Raw genomic sequence first — 13,113 nt, 5'->3', positions numbered from 1 at the left:
TTGATGGTTTCCTGTCTCCCATTCAGGTCCTTTATCCATTTGGAGTTTATTTTTGTGAATGGTGTGAGAAAGTGGTCTAGTTTCATCCTTCTGCATGTTGCTGTCCAGTCCTCCCAGCACCATTTGTTAAAGAGACTGTCTTGTTTCCATTGGATATTGTTTCCTGCTTTGTCAAAGATGAGTTGGCCATACGTTTGTGGGTCTAGTTCTGGGGTTTCTATTCTCTTCCATTGGTCTATGTGTCTGTTTTTGTGCCAATACCATGCTGTCTTGATGATTACAGCTTTGGAGTAGAGGCTAAAGTCTGGGATTGTGATGCCTCCTGCTTTGGTCTTCTTCTTCAAAATTACTTTGGCTATTCAGGGCCTTTTGTGGTTCCATATGAATTTTAGGATTGCTTGTTCTAGCTTTGAGAAGAATGCTGGTGCAGTTTTGATTGGGATTGCATTGAATGTGTAGATAGCTTTGGGTAGTATTGGCATTTTGACAATATTTATTCTCCCAACCCATGAGCATGGAATGTTTTTCCATTTCTTTATATCTTCTTCAATTTCCTTCTTAAGCTTTCTATAGTTTTCAGCATACAGATCTTGTACATCTTTGGTTAGATTTATTCCTAGGTATTTTATGCTTCTTGGTGCAATTGTTAATGGGATCAGTTTCTTTATTTGTCTTTCTGTTGCTTTATTATTAGTGTACAAGAATGCTACTGATTTCTGTACATTAATTTTTTACCCTGTGGCTTTGTTGAATTCATGTATCAGTTCTAGCAGACTTTTGGTGGAGTCTATTGGGTTTTCCATGTATAATATCATGTCATCTGCAAAAAGTGAAAGCTTGACTTCATCTTTGCCCATTTTGATGCCTTTGATTTCCTTTTGTTGTCTGCTGATGCTAGCACTTCCAAAACTGTGTGAAACAACAGCAGTGAGAGTGGACATCCCTGTTGTGTTCCTGATCTCGGGGAAAGTTCTCAGTTTTTCCCCATTGAGGATGATATTAGCTGTGGGCTTTTCATAAATGGCTTTTATGATGTTTAAGTATGTTCCTTCTACCCCGACTTTCTCGAGGGTTTTTATTAAGAAAGCCTGCTGCATTTTGTCAAATGCTTTTTCTGCATTGTTGACAGGATCATATGGTTCTTATCTTTTCTTTTATTAATGTGATGTATCATGTTGATTGATTTGTGAATGTTGAACCAGCCCTGCATCCCAGGAATGAATCCCACTTGATCATGGTGAATAATTCTTTTTATATGCTGTTGAATTCGATTTGCTAGTATCTTCTAGAGAATTTTTGTATCCATATTCATCAGGAATATTGGCCTGTAGTTCTCTTTTTTTACTGGGCCTCTGTCTGGTTTAGGAATCAAAGTAATACTGGTTCATAGAAAGAGTCTGGAAGTTTTCCTTCCATTTCTATTTTTTGGAATAGCTTGAGAAGGATAGGTATTATCTCTGCTTTAAATGTCTAGTAGAATTCCCCAGGGAAGCCATCTGGTCTTGGACTCTTATTTGTTGGGAGATTTTTGATAACTGATTTAATTTCTTCGCTGCTTATGGGTCTGTTCAAGCTTTCTACTTCCTCTTTTTTGAGTTTTGGAAGTGTGTGGGTGTTTAGGAATTTGTCCATTTCTTCCAGGTTGTCCAGTTTGTTGGCATATAATTTTTCATAGTATTCCCTGATAATTGCTTGTATCTCTGAGGGATTGGTTGTAAGAATTCCATTTTCATTCATCATTTTATCTATTTGAGTCATCTCTCTTTTCTTTTTGAGAAGCCTGGCTAGAGGTGTTTATTTTTTCAAAAAACCAACTCTTGGTTTCATTGACCTGCTCTACAGTTTTTTAGATTCTATATTATTTCTGCTCTGATCTTTTTATTTCTCTTCTTCTGCTGGGTTTAGGGTGTCTTTGCTGCTCTGCTTCTATATCCTTTAGGTGTGCTATTAGATTTTGTATTTGGGATTTTTCTTGTTTCTTGAGATAGGCCTGGATTGCAATGTATTTTCCTCTCAGGACCGCCTTTGCTGCATCCCAAAGCGTTTTGATTGTTGTATTTTCATTTTCGTTTGTTTGCATATATTTTTTAATTTCTTCTCTAATTGCCTGGTTGACCCATTCATTCTTTAGTAGGGTGTTCTTTAACCTCCATGCTTTTGGAAGTTTTCCAGACTTTTTCCTGTGGTTGATTTCAAGCTTCATAGCATTGTGGTCTGAAAGTATGCATGGTATGATTTCAATTCTTGTAAACTTATGAAGGGCTGTTTTGTGACCCAGTATATGATCTGTCTTGGAGAATGTTCCATGTGCAGTCGAGAAGAAAGTATATTCTGTTGCTTTGGGATGCAGAGTTCTAAATATATCTGTGAAGTCCATCTGATTCGATGTATCATTCAGGGCCCTTGTTTGTTTATTGACCGTGTGTCTAGATGACCTATCCATGTTGTGAGTGGGGTGTTAAAGTCCCCTGCAATGACCACATTCTTATCAATAAGGTTGCTTATGTTTGTGACTAATTGATTTATATGTTTTGGGGCTCCCATATTCGGCGCATAGACATTTATAATTGTTAGCTCTTCCTGATAGATAGACCCTGTAATTATATAATGTCCTTCTTCATCTCTTCTTACAACCTTTAATTTAAAGTGTAGTTTGTCTGATATAAGTATGGCTACTCCAGTTTTCTTTTGACTTTCAGTAGCATGATAAATAGTTCTCCATCCCCTCACTTTCAATCTGAAGGTGTCCTCAGGTCTAAAATGAGTCTCTTGTAGACAGAAAATAGATGGGTCTTGTTTTTTATCCATTCTGATACCCTATGTCTTTTGGTTGGCGTGTTTAGTCCATTTACATTCAGTGTTATTATAGAAAGATATTGGTTTAGAGTCATTGTGATGTCCGTAGGTTTCATGCTTGTAGCGATGTCTCTGGTACTTTGTCTCACAGGATCCCCCTTAGGATCTCTTGTAGGGCTGGTTTATTGGTGACAAATTCCTTCAGTTTTTGTTTGTTTGGGAAGACCTTTATCTCTCCTTATTCTAAATGACAGACTTGCTGGATAAAGGGTTCTCGGCTGCATATTTTTTCTGTTGATCACATTGAAGATTTACTGCCATTCCTTTCTGGCCTGCCAAGTTTCAGTAGAGAGATCAGTCACGAGTCTTATAGGTCTCCCTTTATATGTGAGGGCATGTTTATCCCTTGCTGCTTTCAGAATTTTCTCTTTATCATTGTGTTTTGCCAGTTTCACTGTGATATGTCCTGCAGAAGATTGATTCAAGTTTTGTCTGAAGGGAGTTCTCTGTGCCTCTTGGATTTCAATGCCTTTTTTATTCCCCAGATCAGGGAAGTTCTCAGCTGTTATTTCTTCAAGTACACCTTCAACACCTTTCCCTCTCTCTTCCTCCTCTGGAATACCAATTATGCATAGATTATTTGTCTTTAGTGCATCACCTAGTTCTCTAATTTTCCCCTCATACTCCTGGATTTTTTTTTTTATCTCTCTTTTTCTCAGCTTCTTCTTTTTCCATAATTTTATCTTGTAGTTCCCCTATTCTCTCCTCTGCCTCTTCAATCCAAGCTGTGGTTGTCTCCATTTTATTTTGCAGCTCATTAATAGCATTTTTTAGCTCCTCCTGGCTGCTCCTTAGTCCCTTGATCTCTGTAGCAATAGATTCTCTGCTGTCCTGCATATTGTTTTCAAGCCCAGCGATTAATTTTATGACTATTATTCTAAATTCACTTTCTGTTATATTGTTTAAATCGTTTTTGATCACTTCATTAGCTGTCATTATTTCCTGGAGGTTTTTTTTGAGGGGAATTCTTCCCTTTCGTCATTTTGGATAGTCCCTGGAGTGGTGCAGAACTGCGGGCACTTCCTCTGTGCTGTCTTGAATAACCTGCGTTGGTGGGCAGGGCCACAGTCAGACCTGATGTCTGCCCTCAGCCCACCGCCTGGGCTACAATCAGACTGGTGTATACCTTCTCTTGCCCTCTCGTATGGGCGGGTTTCACTGTGGGGTGGCGTGGCCCCTCTGGGCTACTTGCACACTGCCAGGCTTGTGGTGCTGGGGATCTAGTGTATTAGCTCGGGTGGACAGGCAAGGTGCACAGGGGCGGGAGGGGCAGGCTCAGCTCACTTTTCCTTCGGAGGTCCACTTCGGGAGGGGCCCTGTGGCACCGGGAGGGAGTCAGACCCACTGGAGAGATGGATCTGCAGAAGCACAGTGTTGGGTGTTTGCATGGTGCAAGCAAGTTCCCTGGCAGGAACTGGTTCCCTTTGGGATTTTGGCTGGGGATGGGCGAGGGAGATGGTGCTGCCAAGTGCCTTTTTCCCCTGCCTAGCTGAGCTCTGTTGTCCGGGCCTCAACAACTCTCCCTCCCGTTGTCCTCCAGCCCTCCCACTCTCTGATCAGAGCTGTTAACTTATAACCTTCCAGATGTTAAGTCCCGCTTGCTGTCTGAACACACTTTGTCTGGCCCCTCTGCTTTTGCAAGCCAGACTCAGGGGCTCTGCTTTGCCGGCGGGCTGCCCCTCTGCCCTGGCTCCCTCCCGCCAGTCCGTGTGGCGTGCACCGCCTCTCCGCCCTTCCTACCCTCTTCCGTGGGCCTCTCATCTGCGCTTGGCTCCAGAGACTCCGTTCTGCTAGTCTTCTGGTGATTTTCTGGGTTATTTAGGCAGGTGTGGGTGGAATCTAAGTCATCTGCAGGACGTGTTGAGCCCAGTGTCCTCCTAATCCACCATCTTCCCAGAAGCCTGCCCCCCCCCCCCAGTTGCATTCTTATACACTAATAATGAAGCAACAGAAAGACAAAGAAACTGATCCCATTCACAATTGCACCAAGAAGCATAAAATACCTAGGAATAAACCTAACCAAAGATGTAAAAGGTCTGTATGCTGAAAAGTATAGAAAGCTTATGAAGGAAATTGAAGAAGTTATAAAGAAATGGAAAAACATTCCATGCTCATGGATTGGAAGAACAAACATTATTAAAATGTCAATACTACCCAAAGCCATCTACATATTCAATGCAATCTCAGTCAGAATTGTACCTGCATTCTTCTTGAAGAATGCTTGAAGCTAGAACAAGCAATCCTAAAATTCATATGGAACCACAAAAGGCCCTGAATAGCCAAAGTAATTTTGAAGAAGACCAAAGCAGGAGGCATAACAATCCCAGACTTTAGCCTCTACTCCAAAGCTGTAATCATCAAGACAGCATGGTATTGGCACAAAAACAGACACATAGACCAATGGAAGAGAATAGAAACCCCAGAACTAGACCCACAAACTTATGGCCAACTCATCTTTGACAAAGCAGGAAACAATATCCAATGGAAACAAGACAGTCTCTTTAACAAATGGTGCTGGGAGGACTGGACAGCAACATGCAGAAGGATGAAACTAGACCACTTTCTCACACCATTCACAAAAATAAACCCAAATGGTTAAAGGACCTGAATGGGAGACAGGAAACCATCAAAACCCTAGAGGAGAAAGCAGGAAAAAACCTCTCTGACCTCAGCCACAGCAATTTCTTACTTGACACATCCCCAAAGGCAAGGGAATTAAAAGCCAAAATGAGCTATTGGGACCTCATGAAGATAAAAAGCTTCTGCACAGCAAAGGAAACAATCAACATAACTAAAAGGCAACCAATGGAATGGGAAAAGATATTTGCAAGTGACATATCGGACAAAGGGCTAGTATCCAAAATCTATAAAGAGCTCACCAAACTCCACACCTGAAAAACAAATAATCCAGTGAAGAAATGGGCCGAAAACATGAACAGATACTTCTCTAAAGAAGACAATCGGATGGCCATCAGGCACATTAAAAGATACTCAACATCCTCTTCATGGAAATACAAATCAAAAACCACTCTGAGATATCACTTCACACCAGTCAGAGTGGCTAAAATGAACAAATCAGGAGACTATAGATGCTGAAGCGGATGTGGAGAAACGGGAACCCTCTTGCACTGTTGGTGGGAATGCAAACTGGTGCAGCCGCTCTGGAAAACAGTGTGCAGGTTCCTCAAAAAATTAAAAATAGATCTACCCTATAACCCAGCAGTAGCACTGCTAGGAATTTACCCAAGGGATACAGGAGTGCTGATGCATAGGGGCACTTGTACCCCAATGTTTATAGCAGCACTTTCAACAATAGCCAAATTATGGAAAGAGCCTAAATGTCCATCAACTGATGAATGGATAAAGAAATTGTGGTTTATATACACAATGGAATGCTATGTGGCAATGAGAAAGAATGAAATATGGCCTATTGTAGCAATGTTGATGGGACTAGAGAGTGTTATGCTAAGTGAAATAAGTCACACAGAGAAAGACAGATACCATATGTTTTCACTCTTTTGTGGATCCTGAGGAACTTAACAGAAGACCATGGGGGAGGGGAAGGAAAAAAAAGTTAGAGAGGGAGAGAACCAAAACATAAGAGAGTCTTAAAAACTGAGAACAAACTGAGGGTTGATGGGGGGTGGGAGGGAGGGGATAGTGGGTGATGGGTATTGAGGGCACCTGTTGGGATGAGCACTGGGTGTTGTATGGGAACCAGTTTGACAATAGATTTCATATTAAAATAAATTAATTAAATTAAATTTTTAAAAGAGAGCATAGGTGTTAACTCTTCCTTAAATGTGTGTTAGAATTCCCTTGGAAAGCCATCTGGCCCTGGACCATTGTTTTTTGGGTGATTTTTGATTATTAATTATATTTCTTTACTGGTTATGGGTGTGTTCAAATTTCTGTTTCTTCCTGTTTCAGTTTTGGTGGTTTATATGTTCCTAGGAATTTGTGTATTTCTTCCAGATTGCCCAATTTATTGGTGTACAGGATCTCATATTATTCTCTTATTATTGTTTGTATTTCTGTTGTTTTGGTTGTGATCTTTCCTCTTTCATTCTTGATTTTAGTATTTGGGTTCTTTCCTTTTTCTTTTTGATTAAACTGGCTAGTGGTTTATCAATTTTGTTATTTCTTTCAAAGAACCAACTTCTGGTTTCATTGATCTACTTTTTTTTTTTGTTTTTTGGGGTTTTTTTTGTTTCAGTGCATTAATTTCTGCTCTAAACTTTATTATTTCCTGTCTTCTGCTATATTTGCTGTTGTTTTTCCAGCTCTTTAGGGTGTAAGGTTAGGTTGTGTATCTGAGACATTTCTTCCTGTTTAGGAAGCCCTGGACTGCTATATGCTTTCCTCTTATGACTGCCTTTGCTGCATCCCAGAGGAGAAAATAAATATTTTAAAATTTTATTCATTTATTTTTTTATATTCCAGTATTATGAGGAGCACTGAGTAATGTATAGATGTTGAATCACTGTATTCTATACCTGAAACTATTTAACACTGTATGTTAACTACATAGGAATTAAATAAAAACATATTTAAAAATTGAATAAAGAGACGGAACAAAAGAAAAAGTAAAGTTGTGTTAACCTTATAATTGAACATAGAGATATTTACATACATCAAAGGCTAACCATAGGGAAATGTTGATGGATCAATATAATTTTGGTTTATCTTTGTAATATGCCATAACTCACTGAGATAGGTCACTAATAAAATATATTGAGAAAGAAATTCTAGTGTAATTAACATATAGTGTTATATTTGTTTCAGGTGTACAATATAGGGGTTCAAAAAACTCTTAATTCCATACACCTCATTCACCCATCCCTCCACTTACCTCCCCTTTTTCAACCACCAGTTTGTTCTTTATTATTTAAGGATTGGGTTTTGTTTGTTTTTTTGTTTTGTTTTTGGTCTCTTTCTTTGTTCATTTGGTTCTTAATTTCCACCTATGAGTGAAATAATATGCTCTTTTGTCTTTCTCTGTCTGACTTACTTTGCTTAGCATTATATTCTGTAGGTCCATCCATGTTATTGCAAATGGAAAAATTTCATTCTTTTTATGGTTGAGCAATAGTCCATTGTATGTGTATGTATACATAGACATATCTATCTTCTTTATCTTCCATATGTTCTTTATTCATCTATGGGTGGGCATTGGATTGCTGTCATATCTTGGCTATTGTAAATAATGCTACAGTCGGCCTGGGGTGCCTGCATCACCTCAAATTAGCATTTTCATTTTCTGTGGGTAAATATCCAATAGTAGAATAACTGGATCATATGGTAATTCTATTTTTAATTTTTAAGGAACCTCCATACTGTTTTCTATGGTAGCTGCACCAGTTTGTATTCCCACCAACAGTACATGAGTTTCTTTTTTCCTCCACATCCTTGCCAACGCTAGTTTCTTGTGTTTTTTATTTTAGCCATTCTGACAAGTGTGAAGTTTATGGAAATAGTTTTAAGATGGTTATGGCATTAAAATAAGTCACACAGTGCTAAAATTAAACCACACATGGTACCAGAAACTGTTGTTTAACTGTATTTACCCCAAGCTGAGTTACGCCTTGAGTAATGTCCTGGACTTTATGTTTAGCTCTTATCTTTACCGTATTCTAGGTAGCTAATACACTGTAAATTCCTAATCCTTGTCCTGTGCCCTCTGAAAAATCATTAATATCCAGCTAAGGCTATTAGTCTGTTTCCTTAAAGATGCATACTTTGACAGGGTAGACTTCCTTCAAATTTGCATCTTCCTTCTCAGTAAGTATGTCTCAGTGGAGAATTATTGGCTTACAGTGTTAATGCCCAAAGCAATCTGTGCTCTCTATTACATGTGTATCAGTTGTTTCAACTCAGTAATGCAAAATAGACCTCTGTCTTTTTAGAAATTGAATTACATATAGAGGGACTAATGGGCTTAGATACTAAAATTTCACTTACGTGATAAATAGCTTCAAAACAAAATTGAATCCACTTGCTAAAATACATTCTTAAATAAGACTACTACAATTTGTGGTGAGTGGTGTTTAAGATGATAATGGGCTTTCATTTTAGTAGTTTTGAAATACAGTTTAGTGAATTTTCAGACAAATATATCACTCATGTTTTGTTAAGGGAAGTTACACTCCAGTGATGGAATTTGACTCTGATTTACATTTTATGAATACCATGCGCAGTGCCAAAGATTTTCTTCAGAGCAGTCTTCATTTCCTTGTTCCTAAGGCTATAGATTAGAGGATTACAGAGGGGTGTTATCACAGAATAAAGTAAGGTCACAATTTTCTGCATTTTCACTGGGCGTCCTGATCCAGGACAAACATACATCACCATAACAGAGCCAAAAAACAGGATCACCACTGCCAGATGAGAAGCACAAGTGGAGAAAGCCTTGCGTTTGCCTGCTGCTGAGGGCATCCTTAGCACAGCCACAATCACCAGAGCATAGGAACAAAGAACAAAGAGAAAGGTTCCAATCATGAAAACAGCATTGAAAGTAGAGTAAATGAACTGTGTTGTGGTGTCTTCAGAACAGGACAGCATCATCAATGGGGCAGGATCACACAAGAAATGGTTGATGGTATTTGGGCCACAGTAGGGTAACTGTGAAATGAGAACAACTGGGGTTAGGAAGAGGACGAACCCGCACGACCAGCCAAAGATGGCAAGGCCAGTGTACAGCTGTTTCGTCATAATGCGTGGGTAATGCAGAGGACGACAGATGGCAAGGTACCTGTCAAAGGCCATGATGCAGAGGAAGAAGCCCTCATCACACCCCAGAGAGAAGAAGAAGTAGAACTGTGCAAAACAGTTCACAAAGGAAATGGACTTGCTTGAGGACAGGAAATTGGCCAACATGTTAGGGACGGTCGTGGTGACATAACATATTTCCAGGAGAGAGAAATTCCCCAAGAGGATGTACATGGGCGTGTGAAGACGCCGTTCCCACCGCACTGCACAGACAATGGCTGCGTTCCCCATGAGAGTCAGCGTGTAGACTACTGAGAAGAGCCCGAAGTAGAGGAGCTGCATTTCTGGGCTTGAGGGAAAGCCCACGAGGATAAAGTGGCTAACGGAGTTGGTGGTTTCTGTGCCGGACACATTCATTGGTCTGGAAGACATGGAGATGACTTTGTTATAGTACTCTTAATGGAGTATGCTGGTTCTTCCTGAAAACATTAAATTTCTTTATTTTTTATTTCATAAAGTAGTAAACAGACTTTTGCTTAAACAACAAAACTGTGACTTACATTACTCAGCCCTGAACATATATTATTTAAAAAGGCGCAGTACTAGAAAAGAAGGAAAACATGAGTTGGAGACAAATTTTTCCCTTTCTAAGAATGCTAGACTAGATACTAGGAACGCAATCTTGTGATTCTGATAAATTACCGGTATTAGTTTACTTTTCATATGTTTACCTGCACTATTGATACTATATTTCTGTGCATGTGAATATATTTCAACAGTCTATGAGTACTTGATATTCTATGATTTATAACTGACTTAATAAAAAGACTAAATGAAGACACCTAAGAATCTAAGGGTAGTGCCATGACAGGACACAAACTAATATTTATTTTCATTTTCAGTTCCTCCAGGTTACTCATGGAGTTTTAAAGTAACCTAAAAAAACCTCTATCATTCCAGGATTTATTCATTTTTTTAATGATACTTAAGTATTCATACCAGTGTTTAGTACAAAAATGCTTCCTTTACTTTTTTGGCAACTGAATGCACTATATATTGTGAGAAAGAGCCCTATACCTTGGCCTCTAAGTTGCTCTGGCTAAATATTTTGATGTGTTTCTATGTCAATATATGTACCACATATGCCCGTAATGGCAATTGACCTGAGGGAAAGCAGCTAGTTTGAGTCACAGTGACCAAGTTCATTGTCCCTATGCTTGTACCCGTGGTCAAGTTGGCTGTAAGAAAATTGGAAAAATAGGTTTCATACTTTTGTGAGAATTTCCATAGTATTTTTTTTTACCTCCTTCCCACCCCCAGTCCTTGCCCACATGTTCTTTTTTTCTCTCTTTTAGACAGAACTTTCATATCTTTTTACATCTCACTAAGCCCCATCTAGGCCTTTCATGTCTGGGCAAATGAGAAACAATGAGCTTTGCACTTCTCTCTGGGTACTTCCATACCAAGTAGTTGTTCCTAAATCAAAAAAAACTCAGTTCTCCTGTTTCCTCAGTACCTTTACTCTGACCTTTTGCATTAAGCAAGGTAATTCATTCAAAAATACTTATTAAACTTCTTCATTGTATCAAGTTGTCTTTTAAGTGCTGAAGAAACAGCTGTGGGTATGCCAGATCTTGCACTTATGGAACTTATAATCAAGAGATTAACAATATATTTTAATACATTTTTTGCTGAATTTTTTTTTGTTTTATTCTCCTGGAAATATTTTTTACATTTTATAAGGAATAATCTAATAAATCAAAGAAGATTTTTCGAAGTAGAAATCCAAGACTCTAAGTCAGGGAAATCCTGGACTTATTTGTGTAAAGGTCAGACCACATAGATGGCTGACTCTTTTATTTGACCGTTGAGATGGCATCTAGATTGGAAGGACTACTATTTATAGATTCTTTTTGCCTTGTAATTGTATATATGGTTATAGAAGGTCAGGTCAGCCAAATCCTTGGCTCTATTGGTTTTCTAAAACACTTTATTAATGTTTTTAAGAACAGAATTTACTCATTTACACAGGGATTTTGAGAAATCATGTCCCTAAATTCCTTTTTGAAAGATTTTTTATTATTATCATTGAGGTATAGTTGACATACAACGTTCTCTTAATTTCAGGTGTACAACATAGTGATTTGACAATTTTATACATATTGGAATGCTTGCCACGGTAAGTGTAGTTACCATGTTACCAAATATGTTATAATATTATTGAGGATATTTTCCACATTGTACTTTTTTATATTCCAATGGATTGTCCTTTTGTCCTTTAGGCATTCCTGTGGTCCTGTTTACTCAGCACCCTAGTGTCATCATCTCAGTTTAATTATTAAGAGGTAGGTCGTTGACAAAGGATTTGTTTCAAATCATTATTGACCCTTAGCCCCCTTATTTTAGAATATTTCCTGGAGATAGTAATTGTCCAAAGCCAGAGTTTAGGGTACATCCTGTATGATTAACAAAAATAACAATAAAAACTCAACATGCTGGAAACTTTTGTTACTTCAAAAAGAATCCCCATTAAACCAGGGCTTATTAATGTGATGGGACTGAAAAGTAATAAATGGGTTTTGGAAAGAAGATATCACTGGAGAGAGAAATTTGCCATATTTATTCACCAAGCAACAAAAATCATCAAAATAAATCCTTCTCCAGCAATTGTCAGTTAATGTACCTCTTCACTTAAAATCCTAAGCCCTTGTATGTATCTCTTATTTATCTTTTAGAGTGATACACAAACTAAGTGAAGAATATTCCCCAGAATTCAGGGAAACAAGAAGGAAATTAATATTTTTAGGTTTTATTTATTTGTCAGCATTTCAGTCTAATGAAATATTTTCAGCTTTTTTAAAGATAAAAAATTTCTTATGAAATTATTTTTGCAAAAACTTTGAGTACATGTGGCTCACATGTTAGACAATTTCCACTTACTCCTTGGATGAATGCTGAGAAGAGGGTCAGAGACCAGACATAAAATATTACTCCATGGAGCAACAGGCATGTGAAGGACTTCCAAGAAATTGGATGATCCAGTTTGTAATCTCTCATGGATTGCAAAGAGTAAGCCCTACAAGATACTTTTTCTCTAGTTTGAAAGCACATGTTTATGGTAAAAATGAAAGCCCAGAAGAAGGTATTATATATGTCTACTTTCTTGCATCATGACCTTTTGGGATTTGGGATTTATCCTCTTGACGATTTGATAGTATTTGTTCAAAAGAGGAGATAATTTTTGAATTTTCACTTATTTATAATTAAACACCAAGTCTTAGTATTCCACAAGGAATAGTGAAGATAAAGAATCAATTCTATCTTTTCTTTTTTCTCTAGTAGTCATATATCATTGAAGGTTTTTGGGGAATAATTAGTCATAATAGGGATTGTTATAATAGCTGTAATAGCAAGCTCATAGCAATCCCTTTGTCTATTTTGAAGAAGAAGAAATCATTCTTTGACCACCAAATGTCTGTACTTAGGTAGTTTGTTAGAGATATCTGGGGTGCATTTTATTTATTTATTTATTTATTTATTTATTTATTT

General features: G+C 38.0%; 2 protein-coding genes across 4 annotated transcripts in view; one reads left to right on the top strand and one right to left on the bottom strand.

Annotated features, from left to right (window-relative positions):
- Positions 1-13,113, top strand: part of LOC132669333 (olfactory receptor 4M1) — a 130,998-nt gene that overhangs the window by 15,110 nt on the left and 102,775 nt on the right. For 2 of the 3 annotated variants that reach the window (XM_078448437.2, XM_078448435.2), the window contains exon 2: positions 11,847-11,909. The exons of the other annotated variant lie outside the window; for it this stretch is intronic. The gene's annotated coding sequence lies outside the window, so the exon portion shown is untranslated. The remainder of the gene's footprint in view (positions 1-11,846; positions 11,910-13,113) is intronic. 3 annotated transcript variants of the gene reach the window in all.
- Positions 8,946-9,981, bottom strand: LOC132677235 (olfactory receptor 11G2-like). Its single transcript, XM_060629115.3, has one exon. The coding sequence runs from the start codon at positions 9,979-9,981 to the stop codon at positions 9,028-9,030; it is 954 nt and encodes a 317-aa protein (XP_060485098.2). The 3' UTR covers positions 8,946-9,027.

The sequence above is a fragment of the Panthera onca genome, chromosome B3, assembly GCF_046562875.1.
Source record: "Panthera onca isolate mPanOnc1 chromosome B3, mPanOnc1 haplotype 2, whole genome shotgun sequence".
NCBI classification, from domain to species: domain Eukaryota; kingdom Metazoa; phylum Chordata; class Mammalia; order Carnivora; family Felidae; genus Panthera; species Panthera onca.
The sequence above is the reverse complement of the archived record's forward strand: the minus strand, read 5'-3'. Positions and strand labels throughout refer to the sequence as shown.